The 15,267-nt window shown below is 45.5% G+C and overlaps 1 protein-coding gene across 1 annotated transcript in view; it reads left to right on the forward strand.

The window, feature by feature from the left end:
• The first annotated feature begins 5,245 nt into the window (after positions 1-5,245).
• Positions 5,246-15,267, forward strand: part of pard6gb (par-6 family cell polarity regulator gamma b) — a 32,140-nt gene continuing 22,118 nt past the window's right edge. Inside the window, exons 1-2 of the mRNA XM_030347248.1 lie at positions 5,246-5,600; positions 11,023-11,245. Of these exons, the coding sequence (XP_030203108.1) occupies positions 5,529-5,600; positions 11,023-11,245 (295 nt within the window). The 5' untranslated portion in view covers positions 5,246-5,528. The remainder of the gene's footprint in view (positions 5,601-11,022; positions 11,246-15,267) is intronic.

The raw sequence follows: 15,267 nt of genomic DNA on the forward strand, positions 1-15,267 counted from the left end.
TAAGTGAATGATTATTTTTTAATGATGGGGGATTCTAAAGATATTCCAAAGTAAATGCATTATTCGAATGCAATTAAAATAGATTAATTCTCAAAATGAGAAGATTATTTAAAAATATATATATAAATATATTTAAAAAAGAAAAGATGGCCGGTCGGCGGGAGGGCGGCGCCCCAGCGCCCTCTATAGGCGAGCCGCCACTAAGTGGATGTCTGCAAACCCCTTGCGAGTTAGGGACACCGTCTCTAGATCTAATCCAATACGGTTTAGAGAGAGTAGGCCTACCACAAATTAAAGATCTGATACCAGATTACGTCAAAATATGATTGTTTATTGAATTATACACAGCACATGAATACATTGAGAACAATCAAATGAGAAAGCAGAAAAACAACACAAAATACAGATCAATCGGAAACAAACACATTTATAAACAAATGTATTCAGGTTGTTTTCCATTGCCTTCCATGGATCGAAACCGAGGCGGAGATCAATGCAACAAAATAAAGTCAGACCTGTGTATTATTTACTGATATCATGTTAGACCACGACAGTTTAATAATAATAATAGATTCAATTTATATAGTGCTTTTCACACACTCAAAGTGCTTTACATAGGGGCACAAAAAAGATAAACAAGAAAAAAAGTTTGAGTTGATGGGGCTAGGGATAGTGAGTGATCTAGGGGTAGGCAGAGGAGAAGAGTTGAGTCTTGAGGCGGGACTGGAAGATGGTGAGGGACTCAGAGTCACGAATATGTTGGGGGAGGGAGTTCCAGAGCCTGGGAGATGTCCTGGAGAAGGCTCTGTCACCAAGGCTGTGGAGTTTTGATGTGTGGGTGGAGAGGAGACCGGCTGAGGAGGATCTGAGGGCCCGGGGGGGGTTGGTAGAGGGAGGGAAGGTCAGAGAGATATGGTGGAGGGCATATGGTGGAGGGCTTTGTAGGTGAGGACCAGGAGTTTGTAGTGGATCCGGTGTGAGATGGGGAGCCAGTGGAGATTCTTGAGGACTGGGGCGATGTGGTGCCACGCTTTAGTGTGAGTGAGGAGACGGGCTGCTGCAATCTGGACCAGTTGGAGTCTGTTGATGGAGGTGGTGGCGATGCCGGCGAGGAGTGAATTGCAATAATCAAGGCGGGAGGAGATGAAGGCATGGGTCTTTCTGCAGCGTGGGGTGTGAGGGAGGATCTGATCTTTGCAATATTACGGAGGTGATAGAAGGAGGTTTCGACAGTGTGGCGGATGTGGGGTTCAAGGGAGAGGGTGGAATCAAATCAATTTCAGTTTATAGCACAGCAGCACAGCATTCGATTGTTTCAATTTAAAAATAAATAATCGACATGAAGTCCTTGTCTTACTCAATAGCTGGAGAAGCTCTTGCAGCATGGCCTCGCAGTGTTTGAGTGTCTATTGCTAGGGGACCGCAGAGCTGTGTGTGATCAGCTATAATGACTACTGGAGGGAGGAACTGTCACAATGTGCGATTGGCTACATTAGGCTACATACCAAAATAAATACCATCATGGTACGTCAACAAATAATATTTTTACCCAATAAGGCCACTGGGTGAAATAGGGTCCTATTAAAGACAAAATTAATCGGTTACACATCCAAGCATAACAAAATAACATTTTAGTGTCGGAGGTACCTTAGTAAAACGTGACGTTGGCAATATGCCAACATATACTCCTCTAGCGCCCTCTGTTGACAGAGAATTAAATTAACGGCCGAGCCATTTGCCCAATCTGAATATTCATTTGATTATTCTGCATACGTTAAACTACCATATAAACATGATATTAGAATGGAGGGGGGGGGGGCGTCTTCTGTTGAACAACTTAAACAAGAACCATTTTCTACATATGCTCCCCTGTAGATGATGTGTAGCAAATGTGGTGAGGATTGGTTGAAAAGGCATGCAAATAGCCTTACAAACTCAAACCCTTCTAGATAAGGCCAATCAGCTTTAAGTGAACCGGAATTGAAATTCAGGATGAATATCATGCAAATAGGCCCACACGCAGCATCTAGAAGAGGAGCACTCCAGATGTTCAGTTTTGGAAATCAAATCAAACGAACAAGGAAGCATCAAGCCTTTTATATGGTAGGACACGGCCAACATGGAATCCTCTCATTACGGGTTGGAGGGGACGGCTACTACTTGAAAGGTTTCTCAAGAGAATCCAAGGTACTCCTTTAACGGTAAACACCATCTGCCAACCAAGTATCAGGCCTAAATAAATAAACCATACATCAAGAGAACCCTCTCGCCCAAGCAAGCAGCTGGTGTTAGAGAAGCAGTGGAGTAGAGCGAGTTTCCTGAGAATACACCTCGCGCTTCGGGTCTGCTCCGCTCCCGCCAACGCACACTTGACGACCCAGAATTTACATTTACATTGAGCCGTTTAGCGGACGCTTTCATCCGAAGTGAATTACGAGTCAGGCTGGGGACACTCCAGGCTCTGCAATCAGAGCGGAGTACTGAGAACGGAGGATACCGAGGGCTTTGGACCCTTGACAGAAGATAAAACTGCACTGCTCGGCTTTGATCATAGATATAAACTACCCGAATCAAGTCATGTAGCCTCCGTGTTTTCTGTGTACATTAAACATGATTGTGAATTAGGTCTACATTACGTAATTAAAATCCCAAATGAGACCTCTATATTAGCACCTTGCTGTGCACCCGCCTGCTAGGTTTCTGTCCCTTTCCATTCATGTCGTTTTTTTGTCCCCTCTTTTTTAATGTATTCCCGCACAATTGATGTGATAAAAGAAAAATATATATAAAATGACAAGTAGCAGGGCTGGTGCTATGAGCCCAGAATTACTCATAGCAAAACCTCCCTCTAGGATTTACAGTTCATCCTAATAATGCTAGGGATATTAGTTTCCTTAACATAATGCAATTAAATAAAAATAACCCAAAATGTTATCTCTGGTAGACTTATTGTCTAAGATGTGTGTGGTAATAGAGAAGATGAAGCAGTCGCCAATCTTAGAAATCATTAAGGCCCACTGCAATACAGTGTTGCTAGATTCTCTTGGGAAAACATCCGTTTATAGACACGTATTGATGTCGTTCATTCTTCAGTCTGATACTTTAGACGTGAATGAACTGTTACAACTGCTTCCAGAAAAGGGTCACATTGTAATTGAGACCCACATGTATTTTGAAATGAGGCAAGCCAACCCCCGACAACCACCTCCACCACTATCACTATCACCACCACCACCACCACCACCACCACCACCACCAGCACAACCACCAGCACAACCACCACCACCACCACCACCACCACCACCACCACCACCACCACCACCACTACCAACACCACCACCACCACCACCACCACCAACACTACATCCTCTACCAATAACAGCAAGAAGCAAGATAAAGAGAGAGAGAGAGAGAGAGAGAGAGAGAGAGAGAGAGAGAGAGAGAGAGAGAGAGAGAGAGAGAGAGAGAGAGAGAGAGAGAGAGAGAGAGAGAGTGTGAGAGAGAGAGAGAGAGAGAGAGAGAGAGAGAGAGAGAGAGAGAGAGAGAGAGAGAGAGAGAGAGAGAGAGAGAGAGAGAGAGAGAGAGAGAGAGGGAGAGAGAGACAGTGAGAGAGAGGGGTGGGAGTGGGGGAGAGGGAGAGAGAGAGGGAAAGAGAGAGACAGCAATATAGAGAAAGAGGAGGGAGAGAGAACAAGAGAGGGAGGGAGAGCGAGAGAGATGGAGGGAGAGCGAGAGAAAGGGAGGGAGAGGGAGACAGAGAGAGAGAGAGTGAGAGAGCGAGAGAGAGAGAGAGAGAGAGAGAGAGAGAGAGAGAGAGAGAGAGAGAGAGAGAGAGAGAGAGAGAGAAAGGGAAAGGGAGAGAGAGGGCGAGGGGGACAAGGCAGACGGCAGCTGCTCTAGACAGGCGTCTTCAGGGGTCCAGGGAATGTTGTGAACTATAGAGCGGGTATCCCTGTAATGTAATGGGTGGTCTCCTAAAGCTGCTCAGGTTATTCTTGGTGGTGGTGGTACCCGGGCTAGGCTACGCTAGCCTACGTCATTAGCACCTCCATCAGGGCCACACACACCCTCGGAGACACGTCAGTGGTAAAGAGAGAAGCTCAGGCTTCAAGGAGGTATCACTTGCTACTGTGATGCTTCCTTGGGACGTTTATGTGTCCCCAAACCCCATGTGTCATTCCTCAGCTCACAATTTACAACTTACAATAAAAGGGTTTTATTCCTTTTTGGTTTGTGTTACCATCCTCTACCTCCGCTGCACCTCCAGAGAGAAACTAAAGTAGTATTAAAGTAGTTCTTACCTTAACTGGGTTATTGTTGAGCAATTTGCAGTGTTGGAAACTGAATGTTTTGTCTGTTGGCTAATTATGTCGCAGAGAGTCTACATAACATATGAGGAAACACTCTTGAATTTGCGTATAATAGTGCTTAAGTTGCATATTTATGACTCCCTATAGTAAAACAAGTTATGTAGATGTGGTTTATGAGATGAAGAATGACAAAGCTAAAGGACAACATTTGATGGCCTATATCAGGCAATAACTCTGAGTATTTAGTTGTGATTGAATTTACCAAATGATTGAAACATGAAGAAATTGCCTTTTCTGTGAGTCAGCTACGACTAGAAGAGCCTGTTAAGGCAATAAAACAAGCAAGTCTTTCTGGTTTCAAACCTGAAACATCCCTCACTGTGGAACTATTCCAAGAGAATAGGAAATTGTCTGTGACAACCTTCAGTTTGACGCACACAGTTTTGCATGCAGTTTGAAAGCACACACCATTAGCTACTTAATAATAGCTAATGGTTAGGGTTACCTGAAACTAAAATATAGGGCCTATATATAGCCCATACATAATACAAAAGACAATTCTTCAAACACATATTCAGTAGTGCCAATGACCCAATGAAATAGTAGGCTACTTCAGTATTACTATAGATAGAATTGCTCGGTAATTATAACAGCACTACTGGGACTTATTAATTTGCCTATGATGGCAATCGCTCATTCAATTTGAACTCTGATCAAAATTTTAGTTTAGATTTTATTTATTAATAAATCTTGATTGAAATATGTTTGAACAAAGTGTTCAACTGTTGACTGTATACAACCCTGCCTACTCAGGTAATGATTATTAATTAAGAAGGTAAAAGCTAGGCCCCAGGAAATTTATGGGCGCGTCTGCGCGTTTTGCATCAGTGCGCCCTCTGGCGGGCGGGAGGGCCGCGTGCGTAGACACATTTTAGGAGGGCTGTAGACGAATGGGGTGATGTCATTTCAAAACTTAAATCACTCCCCCAAGTCTGAGGTGGTGAGTTGTTTGCCTCTTTTTTTTCCAGTCAAGTTCTTTCATATAAACGTCGTGGATCATCCAAACATCGGCGGCGGATCGAGACAAAGTGTTAAAGTGAACGAGAACAACAACGAGGCGACAGGACAGGAGCATTTATTCACAATAGTCTGGAGCCGAGGCTTATCTCTGCGGGGAAACGCTGTTGAACTTTTTTTTTGCTACAATCACACACCAAAATGAATCGGAGTTTTCATAAATCGCAACCTTTGCGATACGCGGATTGTAATGCGGTGGAGGTTAAAAGCAAGGTGAGTGTCTCCGGCGCACATATCGTATTCCTATCTGGCTTTTAACAGAAAGAAATGATAACACATGGTCATCCCATCCCGTAACGGGCGGCAGGAGTCGGGTACAGCTTAGTGGAAATATGGATTGTACAATAAACTGCAAAAATCTCGATGAGAATTCCCCAGTGCCTCATGCAATGGGACAAAACGGACGCGTGAGGAACCGAGTGCACGTTTTGTACTGCGTGCATAGATGTGTGTACTTTACATTACGATGCACATTGTAGTAGCGCCGCGGTGTCCCCGTCCCACCAGCCACTATAGGACGCTGGGAGTGTGGACCTATTGATGCGACGGCTAATGTTTTGGAGGGCTTCCACCCGCGTATAACCAGGAGTTCATAGATAGGGAGAAGAAATAGCACACGGGGAATATTTCTGAATCGCATTGAAGTGATCCCACTAACTTAATTATTAATACAATGCCATCAAGCGTCTTTTCACAGACGTCAGTGTGAGTCAGCGAGTATTTCAACTTTAGGATAGTGTGCCCGTTTCCCCTCACATCCCGCTAGACTATATCCTAATGTAGTATAAAACGCAACATAATGGATCGTCATGAAGTCTCAAATTATGTATTTTCTTTACTCACTTGATTCAATTCTCTGTTAGTCTCAAAAGACAATTCAGGCTCAGGATTATAGGTAAATACTTAGACATCCCATGTCACGTGTCACATCCACTGGAAGGTGCATCACAAGAACTGTCATCACTTAAAAATGCATCTATGGCCCAAGGCGAAAGGACCTGGACCCCTCCCCTTCGCCGATACCCACCATGCCTCCACGTTCATGTGTAAATCAATGGCGAAACAACAAGACGTGACTCATTGACTCAAATGCAATGTGTTGTCGTTTTGGTGGCCGGGTATCAGGGCATGGGCTGGGTGGGGTGGGGTGGGGTATGGTGCAGGGGTAGTGACGAAAGAATGCTGTGAGAACTCTCTGCTATGGGAACGCCGAGGAAGGGTGGGGGAGCGGGTCACGTCTATTTACACTGAAGTTGGCTGTGGTCCATTTGTTTCGTCGCTGGTGTGAATGAGCGCTGCTTCCAAAAGTGAAGGCTCCCCTATTATCTGCCTGGACACTCCGCATAGCCTTCAGCTCTGCCCTTATTCCTAGCGCCAGTGAAGATTGACATGACCCAGTGGCAGCGTTGAGAGAGAGGGCCGTGTTTGTTTTTTAATGCCTAGCTCTCTTTCTACCGGTCGGATCGAAGACGGATAGGCTTTGACTTGTGCATACATGAACGCAGTCTTGCATAACAAGACAGTAGAGCAGGAGGCCTTCGCTGTTGTTGAAAGTTTCTGAAGCGCATGCCCCTTCCAATTGCAATGGAGGACAGGTAAACCTGTATCTCATTGGCCTGTATATGTTTTTAAACCTCATAAAACACTGTTGTAAGTGTGTCATGGAGGGGTAAAGTCAGGCCAGTACTGACACCAGCTGATGGTAGTGCGCAGGTCACAATGGTCACCCACACAATGGCCTCAGAAGCAAAGGAAGGTGTCAGAGCAAGTGTATTCTCGTCCAGGTTCAACAACAGATGCTGGTGTGTGTGTGTGTGTGTGTGTGTGTGTGTGTGTGTGTGTGTGTGTGTGTGTGTGTGTGTGTGTGTGTGTGTGTGTGTGTGTGTGTGTGTGTGTGTGTGTGTGTGTGTGTGTGTGTGTGTGTGTGTGTGTGTGTGTGTTTCATAGGTGTCAAGCTATTGTCACTCTCGCTCGAGAGCGAGGGCATCACTTGTCCTTGCCATCCCACATTGTTCTCAGAGTGACTCACGGCTCTATTTGCGTACAAGTGAGCCGTGATGTCACTGCATTCACCTGCCGGGGCCATTGTGATTCCATCTATAGATACACCGATCAGATCAGTAGTGATCCTCTTTGTGGTTGGACCTGGCTTACCGTACATCGCTCCCATCGCTGGAGGAAGAGGTGATGGCTAGCTGTACTACTGAAAGACGACTGCGTACTACTGTGCTCCAATTTCAGCCCACTGAATCAAAAGTGTGTCTGATGGAATGCGAGTATTGGATTGGGTTACAGTTGGCAGCCATTTTGAAAGGTTGACGTCGTTGTCTTGATAGCCCGCTCGATAATGTCAATGCACTGACAGTTGAGTTTTTCAGAATAGAAAGGGTCACAGGCACTTCAGAAGTCCAACCTAATCGAATTGTTCAAACTTTGTGTATGTGCCCTGACTCAACTATTTGTTTAAGTTCCTTATTCTATAAAACAAAGATGGATAGGTACTCTGTGATAGAGATTACAGATGACATTCCCTTCTGTTTTGTCCCTGTTCTATTCAAAGTACATAAGTGCACTATTAGAGAGTACACACACAGTCTGGGAGGAGCCCAACTGTTTTGTGTTAATACTCTTATCTTCAGATAGTTCAGTGGTAAACAAAGCTGTTCGGGAAACAGCTGAGGAAATCCCATTACAACTCTGGTGGACTAGTGTGTGAACGTGCTTGAGATAAATGGTTGATATTGTAAGTAGTAAACAAACGCTGGAGAAAATGTTTACCACGTTGGCTGCTGCCGTCATCTTGGGCAAATTTAGGGACTGGTAATGATGCAATTCATGATAATTCTCTTTAATCTGATGATAATTCTTTCCATTACAAGTTACCAGAATCCAAAGTGATGTCTTAAATGTGCTTGCTTATCTGCCAATCAGCCAAGAAAAACCAAACTATTCATTTGTTTTTCATCCATGAACCAACAATTTGAATTGAACTGCAACATTTAACAGCAAATGTTATTTGTTACTTGTTAAACTTCTTAAAAAATTCTATGTTCTGTTGATGGACAAATCTTGTCGAAGCCGTAGTGTAGGTCTAGCTAGAGGGGTCGGGTTTAGTCCGGGTAGCCTTGTTTTGTTTTCTTGTGGGAAATGTGTGATTAGGCCTAAAAAATGTTTTTGTTTGGTTCCGGTTTCCGACCGACCCTGTCAATGTATGTGCGACCCAAATTATTTTATGAGTTTTATAAAAAAAAAAAAAAAAATTTTTTTTTAATGTAATTACGTTTTGGTACAGCACCTCTATAATTACGTTTTGGTACAGCACCTCTTCATTCTGTACAAGGATGAGCGAATTTTCTCGTTTTTAAATGAAAACAACCTACCTATCATTCGCTGCTGCTGGAAAAAATAAAATAAAAAAATAAAATAAATTCCCTACCTACCCATGACCTCAACTGACAACCAACAGGAACCAAACTTTTTTTTTTTTAGGCCTTAGCAATATTTGGACCAACCCAGGGGTTTTCTTGGTGACAATCTGTGACCCTGGTCTGTCAGCGCTGGTTTCACTCTCCTGAAGGTCTTGTCAGCGGGGGGGGGGACCTGAGGTGATACTGGAGGTAATCAGTGGGCTCGTCCTTCATTAGAGTACAAGAGTTTCATCAAATAGTTTGGTGGATTTTACTTCACTAAAAGAGCCCTTGTTGTAGTGTATGAGAGGGTCTTGCAGAATTGGTTTACACACTATATTGTTTTGAAACCATTGGAGAAATCTAAAAACCGAGGCTATCTTATTCCTAAAATGGAATACAAAATCGGTATCAACAAGAAGTCAGGGCTGTGCTGGCTAAAAACAAGATAGCTAGCATCCACTCCACACACTAGTCAGAGGTGACTAGATCCAGCTTGTTCCAACCTGCTCAAACGATTGGCCAGAAGGTGCGGTGATGTCAGTGTTCTTGTGGTGTATTCTTAGTACAGGGTTTAAAATGTTAGGCCAGTGATTAATATCCCCGTGTTCAGACTTGTCCCAACCCAAAGAGCCCTTTTACTAGTTTTCTCACTCCAGCTTACATCACACACAGTTTGCACCTCTGTCACGACAATCAACAAGAATTATATTATGTTAATTATGTTATGTTTTAAAATACATGCATCGCACACATCTTTGAGTTGTTCTTTGTTCTACTTGACGTTATTTGATGTCCATATTGTTTGACATTAACCTGCGAGTGCAGACGACTGGTGAGGTGTGCTGCAGAAACCAGTTCTCCAACTTTATAAAGGTGTCCTTCAAAATGTATCTTGTGTCTTTGCGCCGCTTACGCGTGGGTACGTTTTCTGGTGTGTGTGTGTGTGTGTGTGTGTGTGTGTGTGTGTGTGTGTGTGTGTGTGTGTGTGTGTGTGTGTGTGTGTGTGTGTGTGTGTGTGTGTGTGTGTGTGTGTGTGTGTGTGTGTGTGTGTGTGTGTGGTGTACAGCTGTAGTCTGTACACCAGGCTGCACATGCAGTTCCCCAGAATGTCGTGTGTTCACTCACGATCCCATGTCCTTTGCTAATTACAGCGTAGGCTCTCCCCCCCCCCCCCCCTCTGCCTCTCTCCTCCTCTCCCCCTCTCTCCCGGCTCTTCTTCTGCTGCTATCTGTGTTCTGCCGTGCTCCCTCCCCTCCCACCGCCATATGTTTCTTCTTCTTCTTCCCTTCCTTTCCCCTCTCCTTCGTGACCCTCTAATGATAATGTAGAGAAAACACGCCAACGCGAATCACCAAATTACAGGAGTGCCGTGGCCTTGGCCAACCCCACCCGCTGCACCCACCACCACCGGCACCATCATGTCTCTCTGTCCCATGTTGACTCCATCTCTCTTCGGGGAGGGGGCGGGGGGGGGGGGGGGTCACCTCTTGGTGGTCCCTCCTGTGTGGAGGTCCCTGACCTGAACACCAGACGACCAGGGAGTCCTGTTTTGCGTAAACGCACTGTACGACGTCACAACCAGCGCTTAGTCACCTACCTGGGTTGTACTGCCTTTTGTTCCAGCCCCCTCCCCTCCCCCCCACTCCCTTTTTTCCATTTCCTGCCTCAAGTTGGGCAACTGCTTTTGAGTGAAATCGTAGGTTTTAACAGGTTAGGGTTAGGGTTAGGGTTCGCGACTGTGTCAGGGTTGTCGCATCGGTAACTTTATACTACTAAATAAGAAATCATGCTTCCTGAGAAATGTAAATTTAGCTCTCTGTTCTTTTTTGCATGAAGACCGGCTTCCTGCTCGCTATGTAATTAGTGGAAGATACCATCGCTAGCGCTCTGTTGAAACCGGTCTCCGAGGATTGCGGCCAGTTTAGTCTTCTGCATATGTCCTGCAGGGAACTTCCAGTGTGGTTTTCAAAATAAAAGCTTACCCTGTGTCAAAAAATAAAAGGCTTGCTGACTGTATCAAAGTAAAAGCTTGCCTGTATCGGAATAAAAGCCTGCCTGTATTGAAAATAAAAGCCTTTCTGTATCGAAATAAAAGCAAGCCCGTGTCAAAATAAAAGCCTTACTGTATCAAAGTAAAGACATGGTGCTTCTAAAGTGCTTGCTATCTCTGGGGTTAACGAAGCCGTCCTATCTTCCTCCTCACACGTCTTTCTCTTCTTCCTCAGTATGGGGCGGAGTTTCGGCGGTTCTCGGTGGACCGGGTGAAGCCGGGGAAGTTTGAGGAGTTCTCCCGGCTCATCATGCACATCCACCGCATCGCCAACATGGAGCTGATGATCGGCTACGCCGACGTGCACGGCGACCTGCTGCCCATCAACAACGACGACAACTTCTGCAAGGCCGTGTCCATGGCCCACCCCCTGCTGCGCATCTTCATCCAGAGACAAGGTAGGCGCACACGCAATCACGAGGTCATGCGTTCACGACGTTGACATACACTCCGTGGGAAGACACGCGTACACAAATGAATGGTAAATGGACTGCATTTGTACAGCGCTTTTTTTAACCACGCTAAGCGCCTTACAATATTGCCTAACCGTCACCCATTCATGCACACATTCACACAACGACGGCGGTGTCCACCATGAAAGGCGAGAGCCAGCTCGTCGGCAGCTGTTAGGGTGAGGTGCATTGCTCAGGGACACCTCCACACTTAGCTAATAGGAGCTAGGGGATCGAACTAGCAACCTTGCAGCGACCAACCAACCCGCTCTACCTCCTGAGCCAAATGCCGCCCAACGACATGTACGCATGTATGCATTCAAAGGCACATGCGTACGCGCATTTGTATATACTTCCAGACACAAACAGACACGCACACGCTCACAGAGCAAGACAGATGAGTGTGTGAGGGAAGGTGAGCCTTGTGGTACAGCACCTGGCGTCAAGTGTGCTACATTGAAACTGGGCTTCTTAGAACTTCATCTTGGGTTTATTTTTAGTGGTGTGTATTCCTGGGATGCTATTGATGCTTTTGAAGCATGTATCCTGTGTTTTGACTTTGGCAACTCATTCAAAACTTTTGCTGCGGAAAAGCATAAGTTGCCAAGGGGTTATACCTCAATAATGCTTTTTTCCTCTCGTGTGTGTGTGTGTGTGTGTGTGTGTTGGTTAAGACACAGGACTTAGCTGAGGCAGACAAAAAAAACGGACAGATATAGCCAATAAGGGGTCAGGAAATGCACACACACACACACACACACACACACACACACACACACACACACACACACACACACAGTGGCTGTCACCCCCATAGAAATCAGGTCATTGAGCCCAGCCTGTATCCCAGCATACCAGACATTACTGGTAGACAAAAGATCTGCATGAAAAGAGAGGGCCCTTCAGTGTGTGTGTGTGTGGTGGAGGTTTTCTCAGGCTGTGTGCGTGTGCTTGTTGCTTGGATATGTTTAGTCTCAGGACGCTCCACGGTAGCTCTACACTCACAGGGTGATCTCACTTGATGTGGAATTCTGCATTCAGTTCCACTTCTTAGCCTGTGTTTAGAGCCAAGATGGCCGCCAGGTGAAAATGCAAATTGGTGTAAGTGTAGTGTGGCGGTAAAACAACCACATACAATTATTGTGTTCCCTGCTTTTTGAATGCAAGATAAACCCCAAAGCCTACTTTAAGGGGGTTTATTTGAACGGTAGTGAGCTTTGTCGGATTTAAAAAATAAATCTGTTCCTCAGTTTAGGACGCCATCGTTATTATCTGGATTATTCTCCACCGATATTTGATTCATGACGATGAATGCTGTTTAATAATAAGGGGCATATGCCACAGAAATGTAACCAAACTCAGGAACGGCTGTTCTGATGCAATCCTGGTCGCAATGGCAACCGCATATTCACAAGTGCGTGTGTGTGTGTGTGCGTGTGTGTGTGTATGTGTGTGTGAGTGTTTGTGTGTGTGTGAGTGTGAGTCATAGCCAGCTCTGTGACCATGGGTTGGGGGTCTGGATGCTACACTAATCTTTTAGCTCTCCTGACTCACTGTGGATTCTTTTGTTGTTGAACTAACAATGAGGTATGTGTGTTTTGATTCTGGTCAAGCATATGTGTCTTACCGTCTGTGTGTGTGTGTGTGTGTGTGTGCATTAATGTGTGTGTGAAGAGGCGTCACTCTGTGATAGCTAGGCGCGCCAGGCAGTGCTGTCCTTCAAGCGGGCAGGTCATTGCTCGGTGGCTGTGTGGATGAGCTCACTGGTTCCTTCTGGTCCTGCTGGGAGGCAACTGGTCTAATGCACACCCACACACACACACGCACGCACACGCACGCGTACAAGCGAACGCACACACTGTTCAAAGTCTTGTTCAACTTCACTTGGCCCTTTTGGCTTGATGTTCGGGTCATTTCTCATATAGCCACAGCTTTTAATTATTCACAGCGTGTTGCGTTATTATTTCTATACAGTTTTAGGACTGGTGTCATCACTAATAGATTGAATACCCAGCAAGGGTTGGGCCACAGAGGTGGGACTGTAGTAGGGGGGGGGGGGGGGGGGTGTTCAGGGTTCTGGGTCTGGGACACTTTCTATGGTATCTGAGTCGGCATCTTCCTGTGTGTTTTAAATGTTTGCTGTGCAAACACGTCAACAGTGGCTAGACCACAGGACATCCTGCGGTCAGCGGACCAGAGGTGCAGATCTGATCTGAGATCTGGATTTGACTAATGACCTTCCTGGGATCTGAAGCGGCGGAGAAAGCGTCTGGTTCACCTGGAGCGCTGAGCCAGGTCATCCACCTGACCCCGTGCAGTCTTTGCTCCAGTCCTAGGGAGATCGGATATCCTCGTGTTTTCTTTTGAACCGGCCCGCTCTTCTGTGTGTTTGTGTGTGTTTTGAAGTGGTGCGCACGAGACCGTTACGACATCCGCTATTATCTAACACACACACACACACACACACACACACACACACACACACACACACACACACACACACACACACACACACACACACACACACACACACACACACACACACACACTGTCCAAAGGATCATTGTTGGTATGATCCCTAAAGGCATGTATGCTTGGTTGTCACGGTGTGGCTTTTCTTTTTTGTGCAGACGTGACACTGTTGCCTATTATTTGCTATAGGGTGTATGATGACGGGCTGTGTGGAGCGCGCCCAGGGAATAGCAGTGAGTGTACACTTTACAGCTTTGTCTCACAACAATGCACAATAAAGTGCATGAGCACACAGGCTTAGTCAAAGCACCGCCTATCGCGGGACAAGACAATTCTTGTTCTCCCCTCGCGGTTACAGGAATGTGTTTAAGAGTGAGAATGAGCATTACTGGTTTTTTAAGTTGCAAATGCCCGAGACCGTTTTTGTTTTTATAGAGGTGGATCTTGGTAAACAATCACACATCAGACAGTTAGCCCTATTTTAGAATATTACTATTTTACCTTCCACCCAAGTGCCTGGAAGCACGAGTACGTTTATCCTGAATTAATATTTAACAAACGATATCTGACTCTGCAAATTTTACGGAGAAGCATTCCCAACACGTGCGGCGCGAACCACCTGTTTCAGTTACACTCCTAGTAAAACGCATGTTCCCTCATTATCAGGGGATTAGGATTCCCCAACAATGATCAGGTTAATGGTAATAGCGTGTTTATTTATTTACTCACGTTTCCCCAAAGGCACGGTGTGTTAGCTTAGCGTAAGCTCCCCGATAGGCCACAACATTAGCCGTGTGATTGAGTCAAAACACCCCCGTCAAGGTGCCGGAGGAGGTATGTGATGTGTTGTTTTTATATTTAGACCCGGCGCTGTGTCAGTTCTCTTGCATAAATCCTTAATCCATCGGTAACAAAGCCACGACTGTTGACAAAATACAGACGCAAACTGACTGGGTTCGTCTTTTGAGAAGAAGCTTCCTTTCTGGACGCAGATAGGCCTATTTACTGCACCATCATGGACGAATTAGAATACCATTCGTAAATTGTTTATTTCACTGCTAGATTACAGCTGGATGTAGTGTGACTGATTGGTGGGGAGGTTAAACGTTTTGCCTGTGTTTTTCCGTTAGTGAAGGTCTTGTGTGCATGTTGTTGAGAGGGTCGTTGTTGTGTTGCAGGTATCTGGGGTCAGCCTGTGTATGACAATAGTCCTTGGAAACGGTTAGCAGGACCACTGTGCGTGACTTCTGTGTGTGAATCGTAGAGGCCTTGTGGGGACACAGCGTCGTAGCTCAGGTTTGTGGGGTCTTATCTGTGACATTCAAATAGCAACCCTGTCCGTATTCCATTCAGAGGTATAACGTACACTTATCTGAATTTGATATTCAAATAGGTTTTAATGCTTCGATCTGCCCTTGTATCTTTTGTTATTGCTCACACTTGACCGTGTATTCTTATCTCTCCTCGTAAGGAATAATTCAAAGTAGGTCTCGGAT

The sequence above is a fragment of the Gadus morhua genome, chromosome 22 (genome assembly GCF_902167405.1).
Source record: "Gadus morhua chromosome 22, gadMor3.0, whole genome shotgun sequence".
Lineage (NCBI taxonomy): Eukaryota > Metazoa > Chordata > Actinopteri > Gadiformes > Gadidae > Gadus > Gadus morhua.